Genomic DNA, 13605 nt, shown 5'->3' with positions numbered 1-13605 from the left:
TCAGTCACCCCATTTAATTTTTCCCTCTCTGTCACCGTCACCTCCATGAGTCTCGCCCAACATGTCTCTCGAATTATTGTGACCTCACCCGTCTCCATTGCGGGACCGACACAATCCACACTCTCCTTCGTTGGTTCGGTGTCTCTGCCACGTGGCGCCGCCATTTTGTGCTCTGTCCTCCGCGTTTCGTCGCACGTAATCGCCATTATGCCTTTCATGCCCGCCTGCAGATTCAGCCCCATGTTCTGCATCTCACCCCGCAGCGTCTGCATGTCCCCGCCACTGCGCCCATTTCGCACTCTGCATTTATTTGCGGGGAATTGTCAACCTGCATAATGGGAGTGTCCTGCATGGTGATTTCGTCCTGAGCCATAGATTCGTTCATTTATAAATCTAAACCATGCTGCGCCTGCTCGCCTTGAGCTGCCATTTTGCGTATCGGTTATAAAAATTTGAACGTTCGGAATTTAATATAACCAGAGGGTCGCCTTGCACACCCTTGATCCGGTTCCGTTAATTTTGCTTGGAGGAGGATGAATTTGAATCCCACGTCCTGACAACAGTGTTGTGCTTTTCCGCCACTCCGGCGTGCGGACGACCGCCTTCAGCTCGATTGCGGCCGCACGCGCCCACCGAACGTGGTAATCTAGTCGCAGCTTCCGGATCAACGTCGAAACCCAGCTACAGGTATTTTTAACACACCATAAACCAGCCAACTCTTCTGTCCACGCGCTACAGGGTCGATCGCCGAATTGTCGATGTACCTAATTATTCACGCGGACAGAAATGCCGGGAGTTTATACCTCGACAGAGCCTGCACGAAAACGAGCCGCTTAAGCAGCTCGTTCCGTTTGCGATTGCCGAGCAGTTTTATATCGCCAAGCCCCGTCGGACCAGATGTACGTTTTATCGGCTTATAATTAATCAGCCAGCGAATTATTCCGAACGCTCCACGGCAGTCAATGTAGGAAGGGACGCAACGAGCAGGTGACATTAACAAAATGGGGACATTGATTTCAACACAGGCATGCAAGCAATCCAATGAATGGGGGAAAATGGGGAAAAAGACACGAGCAAAAACCTACAGCCGATGTCTATTTATTATGTACATGCACTTAATCAGTTTGTTACTGATGGACAAGGCGCCACAGACTTTCATACAAAACCCCAGAAAGAAAGGAAGAAACAGGCTCGTGAGCCTTTATAATTTGCTCGGAGCCGGGATGAACGAAGGGGCTCCGAGAGACCGAGTGGGCTACCTGCCACCCTCTTGGTGACTCGCTGGGTCCTGGTTCGGCGACCCCAGGTGTCTCTGCCCACACTCCAACCTCCGAACTTTCCAGCTCGTTCTTCTCCAAGCGCTCTTCCCGACTCCACCACACCAGTGCAGCGCGAACTCGAGCGCTCTCTCCAAGCGCTCTTCTCCAAGCGCTCTTCCCGACTCCACCTCATTCTCCACCTCGTTCTCCACCTCGTTCTCTAACTCATTCTCCTTTGTCGACGACTCGGCGTCTCTTCAACCGCTCAACTCTTTTCGATGACTCGACGTCTCTTCAACCGCTCAACTTCTTGTCAGTGAGTGAACGCGGCCCTTTATAGCCCCCGGGGCTTCGCTCCTTCACCCCTGGCTGGCTCTGCCCCTTTCGCCGTTTTGATCCGATCTTGCCGTCAAATGCGGCCGTGTTAGGAATCACCGTCTTCACGCGGTCATGTTTGGAATCACCGGCTTCACGCAGTTGTGGTGAAGATGGTGAGGAGGTGATGGCAGTTTGTGGAGAAGATTGTGAGGAGATGATGGCGGTTGTGGAGAAGATGGTGAGGAGATGATGGTGGTTGTGGAGAAGATGGTGAGGAGATGATGGTGGTTGTGGAGAAGATGGTGAGGAGATGATTGTTTAAAACAAAAGACAGAAAAGAATAACACTACCTCAAAGGTTCACAGCCCGGCACACGAACAAATCCCGTTACACATCGGTGGGGAATTCTAACCTGGAACACACACTTATCGACAAACTGATCTTTGGGGAACCTGAATGGTGTTCTGTGAATTTCCACAACTGTAACAATAGGAAGGAAGGCATTCCAGATGATTGGAAGTACTGAGGCATCATGCTTCTAAGTCATGTCATGAAGTTACAAGAGAGGATTCTGAATGGGAAGATGAGGAAATGACAGGAAGGCAGCGCAGAAGATAGGTGAAGAACTTGGGTTGAAGAGAGTAGATGTTTAAAGAGAGTAGATGAGCAATGGATGGGATGTTTCTGCTGAGATAGTTGGTTGTTTTTTCATATGGAGCCTGCAGATGCTGGTTGCATCATTTCTCGAAGCATGGCTTTGACGCTGATGCAGTATCTCTGTTACTAGTAAGCTGGTCCTCATTTTGCTGATCTTGGATGGATGGCAGGCTTGGTCAACCCACCTGGTGTTATTTCAATGTTACAAGAGGAGCTTGGACTCAAGACCCTAAGATCTAAAGCCAGCCACCTTAACCATTAAGCCAACACCAGGCTTAGATAGTTGGTGGAGAAGAGGTTGTATGTCCAAGGGGGAATGGCATTAAGATTTGTGGACCTTGAGAAGGCTTATGACACTGTCCTGAGAGAGATGGTGATGGAAATGCTCATAAGGATGGGAGTGCCTGAAGCAGAAGCTGGGTTGATGGAAGTTATGCAGGAGGGAAGGAAAGAGTTTTGGTTCGTCATAGGTTTGCAGAAGAGTTCAGTAGGAGATACCCATGATCCTCAATGCCTTGGTTTCCACAGCATGAAGTCGAGAAAGGTGGAAGGCGGGAGCACCAGCTCAGAGGAGGGAGCAGTACTCCATCAGGCTGCGGATGAAAGCTTTGTATCACTCAAAAAATTAGAGCAGCTCGATCCAGATCTTCACCAAAATCGAATGAGTTCATCCTTCTCACACACCCAAATTTCATCCGAATCCATCCACAACTTTTTGAGATATCCTGCACACAAACAGATAAAAAAGCAAACAGCAAACAAACAAACAGGCAGACAGACAGGGGTGAGAAAACATAACCTCCTTCTGCCTTCGGTGGCAGAGGCAAATTATACAATTAAAAGTAGATCCCCCGAATGGCACCAACACTGAACTCACATGAACAGTGAGGACAGGTGAGGACTTCCAATTGAATGGGCAACCAAATCCCTGTTTGCTATGGCAAATCCTGGTAGTCAGCTGTCACCATGGCGCTTTGATATGGCTGTATGAATATGGCACCATGGCTGTATGAATTGGCAATGAGCTGAAGCGACAAATCAAGAGCGAACTGAGTGACCTCAAGCTGACAAGCAGAGTCCTGGGCAGATGTTCCACAGCTGAGGGATATCGCAAGCCAAGAGGAAGTGAGGATGTTGAGGTAACAGCTTGGTCGGACATACATGGCCGTGGATTTTTTTCAGCAAAGGACCATCCTTCAGCACGCAGATGGTATTGTGATTGACTGTTCTACCTCCCGAGAGGGGTGCCTCCACATTGTTCCGCCCACTCAGTGTTTTCCCATGCCATTGCTGCAGGCGCACTTTTCCACCAGGTGCGCAGTCCTCCTCAAATGAGTCAGTGCGGAGATTCCCCAAGCCTTGCACATCGTGCTTTTATTTGTCCATGTTCACTTCCCTCAAGACCTTCACCTGGCCTCGCCTGTGGATTGTAGGTTTTGCACAATGAAGTCCTCACCATGCACTGTTCTGTGATGGATTCTCACGACATCCCCAGGTAACATATTACGTTAAACTTATTCCTCATGTGTCCCTAGTTACAGGGGCAAATCTATCCTGCTCGAGTACATAGATGTGCTATTGCGAGTTGCATGAACATGAAGAGATTTAACTATGAAATTGTGTTCAAACCTGGCCATCAAAATGTGACTGCAGACTGTTTATCATGGTGACCACTCCCCATGACAGAGCCTTACCATGAACTGGATGTAGAAATGGTGGCTTTAGTGTCTGGTGACTGCGCTGCTCTACCTGCGGAACAATTCAAAGAAACTTGCAATGGATTCCCTATTCTATAGAAGGTGCGAGGATATGTCTCCAGAGAATGGCCTTGCACTGTGAATGGCATTGACCAAACTGTACTTCCATACTTTCACATTCAGAATGAACTGGCTGAACAGGAGGATTACTTGATTCGGGGCACTCACCTTGTGATAGTGCTGACAGAACTTCAACCCAAGTTAATCCAGCTTGCCCATGATATGTGTCAAGGTATTGTATGGACTAAACAAAGGCTGCGTGACCTCCACTGGTCTACTGGTGGACTCCCAAGTTGAAGTTGCCATCAAGTCGTGCATTATTTGCCAAATGCATGATAAAACAGCTGTCACTCAGGGTTCACCTTTGCAACCAGTTCCACTTCGTAATGCTGCTTGGGAAAAGCTTGCCATCGATATAGTGGGACCACTTGATAACGGCCGAATGGAGTCATTATGTCATTACCTTAATTGATTACCTCAGCAAATGGCCAGAAGTAGCCTTTACGTCCCAAGGAACATCTGCTACAGTTATCAAGTTCCTGACTCCAGTATTCAGTCGTGAAGGAAATCCGTGGGAACTTATCTCTGACAATGGATCTCAGCTTGAGTCAACTGAGTTTGAAACATTCCTGTGGGAAAGAAACATGAAACACTGCCATAGTTCCATATATTACCCACAAGCCAACGGAGAGATAGAACGATTCAACAGAGTGTTTAAGGACTGTTTACACACTGCAAATCTCGAAGGGAAGCCCTGGAAATCATTCGTACCCGACTTCTTGCAAACGTCTTGAGCGACAAGATATGCACCAACTCATCAGACCCCTGCTGGGCTTCGACATGGACGTACATTGCACAGCAAGTTGCACATTGGAGACCATTAAATCAGCGTACCTGCTGCAAGACTCGAGGATATGAGACAGTGATCAACAGAAAAAAAGAGAAGCATAAACGATACACAGACAAGCGTCGGGGAGCGAAAACTTCCTATTTTCGTCGGGGAGCGAAAAAATATATGTATATATTTTTTTTTATAAATGTATATATATATATATATATATATATATATATATATATATATATATACATGTATAGATATATATATATATATATATATATATATATATATATATATATATATATATATAGATGTATATATATATATATATATATATATATATATATATGTATATATATATATATATATGTATATATATATATATATATATATATATATATATATATATATATATATATATATATATATATATATATATATATATATATATATATATATATATATATATATATATATATATATATACATATGTATATATATATATATATATATATATATATATATATATATATATATATATATATATATATATATATATATATACATATGTATATATATATATATATATATCTTTTTTTACTTTTTTTTGGAAAAGGGGGGGGGGGGGAGTTCATCACCAGTTGTTATTTTCACGAAAAAAGGAACGTATGGTATTGGGAGTCGCATGGATTTGAATGAATTAATGATGAGCCGGAACTGACGAGGCAGAACTGAGAGTGACGTTAGCGGGCGATCGAGTGTGGAGCATGGGACGTGATTTGAGGCAGATGAGCGAAGGATCCTTCATGTGGGCTGTCATTGCTTATACACAACAATAGACTGTACTATCGTAAAACATTATAGCTATTCCCCCCCCCCCCCCCCCACTATGCTGTTCTTATCATGACATGAAGGTAACAGTTGTTATCTTTGTTTTCCAGAAACTCCACACGTTGCCATCCTTACCCACTGTGATGAGGCATGTCCAGAAGTTGAGAAAGATCTGACCAACATTTTCAGGAGCAAATACATCAATGAAAAGGTAATGCCTCCATGATTACTGTTTCACTTGGCTTGCAGATCCAATTTGTCATTGTGATGAATTGGAGAAGACATTGTATTCTAACCTCTACATTCTAATTTTCGAAGAAGAATACGCTGTGATTAAACTGGCCTTGTTTATTTTAATGTAACCATTAATGAATTTGTTTTTCTGATCATACATGCATGTAAGGTCAGTAGACTTACAGAATATCAGAGTGTAACAGCAGTGGCAGATTTACATTTTCTGGGCCTTCGGCTTAGTATGTATGACCGGGCACTTATATAAATATACTCTAAAAATTTAATTTTCATTGAGGGAGTAATGCTTAAAAGCACACAAAACAAGTATATTTTTCACCCAAAAAAGTTAAACTAGAGTAAAATATTGTTTGGCGCAAGAGCTTCGGTCACTGGTGAGAAAATAGAGAGAACATGGCTTTGTTACTCACCCAGCTCTGGACGAGTGTTCTGCTTTATTTGTAAGCTATTTTCTCATCCAGAGAACCGGGACCGGAACCCTTTTATTCATGGTGGCTATAATGATTTGAAAAATGCAAACTCATGTATAGAATGACACGAAAACAATCCTAAGCATCGCAATGCTGCTATCGACTTGACTATGTGTTCAAAGTTAACTGTAAGAGTTTACAGTTTGGTGGTAAAACAACATAATGCAGAACGTGCGAATCCAAGGTCTATCCTGGAAAGAGTTGTTGCAGCAATCAAATTTTTAGCTGAACGTGGATTACCATTTCGCTGACATGATGAGGTTCTAAACTTGCCTTCAAATGGCAATTTTCTTGGGACATTAGAACTACTGGCTCAGTTTGACCCGTTTCTCGCCAATCACTTGTAAACGCATGGCGGAAAGGGCAGAGGTTCTGTCTTGTACATAACGTCTACTGCATGTGATGAGTTGATTGAACTTATAGGATAGAAACTATTCAAAGAATTCATCACAAATGATTTCATCATCAAATGAAATGAAATCATCACAAAGAAGCGACATATTTTTCAATATCTTTAGATTCCACTCCAGATATTGCTAACTTTGACAAACTTGCACTGACTTTTTGATATGTTCACAAGGACAGACCAGTGGAACGTTTCACAAAGTTCCTTGATATGCATGGACATACTGCTTCGGATATTGTGGAAAGTTTTTTCTCTTTCATGAAAGAGAAATCATTTGAACATTTCCAACTGGCGAGGTCAATCTTATGACAATGCAAGTAATAGTAGTGGAAAGTATAATGGTGTGCAGGCATTGATACACAAGGAAAACGCTTTAGCCGACTATGTACTATGCTCTGCTCACTCGTTGAATCTGGTTGGGCAATCTGCTATTGACTGTGTGCCGTATGTCTTCCACTTCTTTGACTTCATACAAAATTGTAATACATTTTTCAGAGCCTCTACACATCGATGGAGATTGCTTCTGAGGGAATTAGGTGAACAACTGCCTGTACTCAAACGTCTATCAGACACACGGTGGTCTGCACATGCTTCCAGTGTAAATGCTTTGGATCAAGGATACTCTGAGATTCATAAGTATTTGGACAAAATGGCTGAGGATCCATATGAAAAACCAGATGTGTGCTGTGAAGCAAAAGCTCTTGCTGAAAAAAATGGAAAATGTTGAGACAGGTATTCCACTGAGTGTCTGGACAACGCTCATACAACGCTTCCACTGAACAAGCATAAGTCTGCAAAGTTGAACACTGGATCTGTATACAGCAGTAAAACTTCTTCATTCGCTGAAAGAATTTGTTGCATCACAGAGAGAGATGTTTGATGAATTTGAAAAGAATGGCATTCTGAAGACTGCCACATCAACTTACAAGGAAGAAATAACCAGAAAACGTAAGCACAGTGCGAAATGAAGTTTGATGATGGACCAGCACAGGAGACTGACCTGTCAGGCTCAGCACGTGAATCATTCCGTATCAATGTCTTTCTACCTGTCATTGATCAGCTGTGAAGCGCCTTGAGTTAATGGATGGATGCTCACTCAGAACTGAACACAAAGTATGGACCCTTGACAAATCTTTTGCAGTTCAAAGATGAAGAATTGAAACAGGCTGCCCACCATCTGATTTCTTGCTATCCTAAGGATCTTGCACCCAGCATTAGAGATGAATTGATTCAGTTCAAAGAGTATCTGAAACTTAATGTATATGCAGTTGGAACTGACACTGAATGTAATTTTGAACTTCATATGTTTAAGCAAATTGTGTCAAACAACCTCTCTTCAGTTTTTCCCAATGTATATATATTGTTGCGGGGCCTGGTGCCGGCCGCGAGCACGACCGCAAGATGGAGCTGCAGAGTCGGCTCGACCGATCGCCCGGAATTCAGATTGTACTTCTTCGGAAAACTCTGGAAAAGTACGGGTCCCTTTTTGGACCGAACTCGCCAATAAACAGACCACATGGGGTAGGGTCGATTGCCAATTTCAATTTACCTAAATACCCTCGTGGTCCAACCTACCATGGAAATTCACTCTCGACGGCACCTGTACGGAACGAGCTGCTTAGGGTGCTTGTTCCGTGTGTGATCCGAGCGGTTTGATCGCCGAGTTCCGTTGGTCCCGAATACCCTGTTACAACGGCACAACAGCCTTGCTAATTCCCAACACGCAGCACGCTCAGTCAATGAAATAATAGACGTGAACGAGTTGGAACATTCAACAATTAGGGTATTTATTCACAATCGGGAAAGGGGAAACACAGAGCAGAACTAAACCGAACACTAATAATGCACGTATATACAAGCAAAAACACTTAAACAGTTTTCCACTTCGGAGACGGGCCCACGGACACACACACGCGCACACACACACCCAAAAGAAGTAGTGGCTGAAGCCTTTATTGCAGCCTTCAGCTCGGAGGGACAGGCGAGCTAAATACCAGAGTCGTCTATCTTGGACCTGTCCTCGACGACGATGAAGGCCCAACAGGACGAGGTGTCCAGACCAGCTCGATAACCACCAAGACCAGCACGACGAGCCCAATCAAGACGAGCGAGCGCTCCAGCAAGGTGAACCTTGCAAGACGACGACCACAATGGCGACCACCAAGGCCATGACGACGACCAAGACAAGAGTGCTCCAAGACCAGAAGTACCATGTTGTCCCAGATGTACCAGATGTACCTCACCAAGATCAGTGGCCGGGTCTTTATTCACCCTGTTTCGGGGGGAGGGGGAACGTCTCCGCCCTCCCCGCTCTCGATCTGAGGTGGTGAGGTCCCTGATTGGCCAGGGGGGCTCACCCCTCTCATTCTGGGTGGAGCCTCGATCTGAGGTGGTGAGTTCCCTGATTGGCCAAGGGGGCCTACCCCTCTCATTCTGAGCGGAGCCTTGAACTGAGGTGGTGAGGTCCCTGATTGGCCAAGGGGGCCCACCCCTCTCATTGTGGGCGGAGTCTCGAGCCGAGGTGATGCGAATCCCCGCCCATGTTCGTGGTCGAACACACGAAGAACAATGTCGCCGGTCAGAGCGGGGGGAAGGTGTAAAAATAAAAGAAAAACCCCATCAAAGTAACTCACAGCGCATTTACATTTATTCACCCTCGAAACACGGGCAAAGAAGTTATCTATAAAACACATACTTTCCGATATATCTAATCTATAGGACCTGAATGTTGTGTGTGCTCATGGTTTCTAGATTCGCAACAATATTTCCCTTTGAATGTACCTCTTCCTGATGGTATCCAACTGCAGTGGAGAGAGATCATTTTCTGCTCTAAAACGAATCAAGAATTAATTATCTAAGGTCAACAATGAAAGACAAAAAGCTGAGCTACTTCTCATTGATGCACATCGAGTCAGACCATTTGCATAAAATTGACAGTCAGGATATTATTAATGAATTCGCAGACAAAAAATGTCGCAAATTAAAATTTTTACTTTTCTTTTTCGATTATTAATATGGATTTTTAGAGCATCCATTTGTGGCGGAAGTGCTTTCATGTTGATATTATTTAGTTTTAGTTTTAATGTGATAAAAAGCTAAATTCTTTCCGTTTTCTTTTTTAAATTTGATTTTACTTTCGGATTCATGTTTTTTAATTTTTACTCGATGGCCCATGAACCCATTGGGTTCCCATTGTGACAGCAGTTGATAAAAAAATCATTTCAAGAAAAAAAGAAACATAGCTCCAGTGAACTATACCGCTGAGGTTGTTTGCATTGATCAAATTCTCCCGAAGAGTACTTGACTGAATTGGGAATTGATTTTTTAATAATTTTTTCGTTGCCCGATTTGAACGAAACTTGATACTGCACACTGCAGGAGAATGGTGAGTAAGGTGGTCATAAAATTTTTGCGCTATCCTGTACCGTTTTGGCTGTATTTTGGGAACATACATACATACATACATACATACATACATACATACATACATATATACATACATACAAGATGAGAGTTTTCGTAATATATAGATGGATCTTGTTTTCTGAAATACTTTTGTTTGATTGTTATTTTTTTACTTATACACATATTTTGGCAGGCCCCAAAGACATCCGGGCCTTAGGTTTCAGCCTATGCAGCCTATAGGACTAACTGCCACTGGGTAACAGGTAGAAAAAAACACACTGATGAACCATCATACGTGAAGGAGGTAGCAGACAAACAATGGAGGCAGAGGTCAGTGAGTTTGCAAAAAGCTGAGTGGTAAATATGGAAGAAACTTCAGGAATGATGGGTTACATAATTGAAGGATTCGTGGGAAAAGCTCAATACAACTCATTCAGGGAGAATGTTTCACCGATGAAAGATCAGGAGAATGTGATGTATCAACTTGTAGAGTGTAAGTTGGTTTGGAATGCTTGTAGGATAAAATATGGACAGGGATAATAATGGGGTTTTCTGACCAAGTCTTGAAGGGAGGCAGCGGGGCACATCCAGGCTTCCAACCTGTCTTGTTATTCTCATTGATAATTTATCTTAATCGTTTTACTAGGTTTTATTCCATCACCATTATCCTTTTTATCATTGAATTCCTTGTGTAAAGAAATCTGCATTATTAAAGGTTGGAGTTTTCATAAAGTCGATCTTAGTGTGCCACAACTTAAACTGAATGACGAAATGGATTTCCACAACTTATACAACACTTTTGGTTGATGGTATTTGAATAGTTTTGTTATTCTTTTATCAAATCATTATATTACATAAATACACAAACAAAATCGTGTCTTTATCAGATGAATGAAGTTTCACATAAACTCGGAATCCCTTTGAACTGTGTCTTCCCTGTGGTAAATTATTCCACTCAAGTGGAGACAATGACCAACATGGACGTCCTGATGTTGTCTTCTTTCAAACACATGATCAACTTCGCTGGGGACTTCATTGGCGAGAACATAAACAGTGAGATATACATTTGTTTTTGTTTTTATGAAACCTGCTACAACATGACAGTTGCACACTCTGGAATACTTCATATGAGCCTGTATTACCACATTCTGTCCAAGTCTATGTGTGTGAAAGTTTATGTAAAATTTATGGATGTATGTTGATAGATAAATAAATAATGAATGTGAAATAACATCACGTTGAAACTGTGCAATGTGCTGAGTTCTGGAAACTCGAGCCGAATGACCAAAATGAAAATGATCAAATGATGATTTTTAAAAGAGTTGAAATGGAATTGAAGTTAACTCAGGTTATTCTGGGGCCAAAGGAAGAATAATCCAAAACATTAACAAGCAAAACGTCATTTGTAAATGCATGTTGGCAGGTGATAATATTTTTAATATTCAGTTTTGGGGATATTTTGGTAGAGCTGCTTATGGTAGAGGGGCTTTGTACTGTTCCTGCTCCCTGATCGGAGTAAGCCTGGGGTCAGTGATTGGTCAGCTGTGCCTAATGTGGAGAGACCACTGTGGCCAGAGATTAGTTTGTGTGGGTGGGTGGGAGAGCAGTGCAGAGAACGCTCGTTCTGGAGTGAAATAGTGATTTTTCGAGTACCATCAATTCGCGGAGAGGGGTAAATCTGGCAATAAAAGCACGTGCTTGCTTCTTGCTGGCTCTCTCCTCTTGTAGTGGGGATCCAGCTCTTGGAGTGAAAAGGCTCTTACTGGTGGGATATGTCCAAGCTCCACTCCTTGCAGCCTCGCTGTGATGCTTTGAACTGATGTGTGGATCCACCCACTATACCAGCACTTATAAGTTATGCAACATCTTAGATTTCTATACAAGCCTGGTGTTGGCTTAGTGGTTAGGGTGGCGGCTTGGGATCCCAGGGTCCTGAGTTCAAGCCCCGTTGGCTGCTGAATTAACACCAGGGGGTTTACTCAGCCTGTCATCCTTCCGAGGTCGGCGAAATGAGTACCAGTGCACTGGTCCCGGTGTATGCCCCAGTTGGAATAGGTGTACCATATCCCTGTGTGTCGTAAGAGGCGACCAGGTTGGCGTCAGGAAGGATATCCCTGTGTGTCGTAAGAGGTGACCAGGGTTGGCGTCAGGAAGGGCATCCGGCCATAAAACATTGCCTCAAGAAAAAGCCCAACCCCTGCACAGCAGGGAAAAATGGCTGTAAAAACGGTCATTTTTTAGACTTCTATACACAATTCTTTCCTCTATTACTTGCCTGCGTTGAGTACTTGACTATTGTGTGTGTTTGTTGACATAGTCGGAGGTTAATTTCTTTGTGTAATTAGTATTGTTCCTTTATTAATTGTTGCACTGTCTTTTTGTGAGGGAATCTATGCACTCTGTTCTGTGTCTATAATATTGTAATGTGGAATATGGGTGGGGCAGAGGTCTAAGCTATATTGTCTTCAGAATAGTATGGACCAAGTGATCAAGTAGGTTAAATTTCTCCTTAAATCAGGATATTTGTCAGAGATAATTTGTCTTGTAATACTTTTATTGAGGAGGCAGTGAGCATGCATTATAGAGCAGAATACATTATCGTTGTACCGTGTGTAACCTCCTGTAATACGGGAGACCAGATGAGGACTTGTGGCACCCAGCAAGGCACGCCGAAAGCACTTCAAAGAAAACTCACGGGCTGTTTGGCCAGCACAACATAAGCCATTGCAGCATAGTATGCTGTAGGGCTCTGGGTGTGGACGGAGCACTTTTGTTCTGTTCAGGGATCTCCTATGGAGCGGTATGGCCCAGAAGATGGTGACACCCACAGGCAGTGGGTAGCGAATGATGGGTCTCATCTCCCAAGAAGACTGTCCCAGAGTTTACGAAGGCCATGACCGCACTGGTGCAAGCAGTTGAGCCTTGTTCCTTTAAGATATGGAATTTTTCTTTGCTCTCCTTCTGTTTTGTCACTGAAGGAGGACGCATGGTGCCAGAGACAGGGGACAATGTCTCCCCAGCATCGCAACTCGTCTTCCTTGTTGCCATTCGTTGCAACATGCCACATCATCCTGCAGCAATCTGCTCAGCAAAATCAGCTAATGTCTGCCCCAAGCCCTCACTTGTCCCCCTTTCTTCGTCATTCTGAGAATCCGGTAGTTGGCACCACCGTGCATTTCTTTATTCCTTCTTGTGTTCATGTCTGGTTTTTCATGTCTTACCATTCCCATTTGTCTATCCCCCTGTGCCAGATCAATCCAGGTATTGTTGTCTTGACTCTATGTGTCTCATTTCTTTTTAAAAAATCACTCGTAATTATAAGAAAAGTTTTCCCACCTTTTGCCTTCCCCGCATTTCACCAACAAGCTCAGCTTTTATTGGGTGATCCTTGAAGAATATAATTGTAATATTG

General features: G+C 43.3%; 1 protein-coding gene across 4 annotated transcripts in view; it reads left to right on the top strand.

Moving 5' to 3' along the window:
* LOC147025463 (interferon-induced protein 44-like) overlaps window positions 1–13605 on the top strand; it is a 111694-nt gene that overhangs the window by 94663 nt on the left and 3426 nt on the right. For all 4 annotated transcript variants that reach the window (XM_085886463.1, XM_085886462.1, XM_085886461.1 and 1 more), the window contains 2 exons: window positions 5771–5871; window positions 11081–11246. In XM_085886463.1, the coding sequence (XP_085742589.1) occupies window positions 5771–5871; window positions 11081–11246 (267 nt within the window). The remainder of the gene's footprint in view (window positions 1–5770; window positions 5872–11080; window positions 11247–13605) is intronic.

This window comes from Eptatretus burgeri, chromosome 6, assembly GCF_056783735.1.
Source record: "Eptatretus burgeri isolate ZD-2024b chromosome 6, Ebu_testis_v1, whole genome shotgun sequence".
NCBI lineage: Eukaryota > Metazoa > Chordata > Myxini > Myxiniformes > Myxinidae > Eptatretus > Eptatretus burgeri.
The sequence above is the reverse complement of the archived record's forward strand: the minus strand, read 5'-3'. Positions and strand labels throughout refer to the sequence as shown.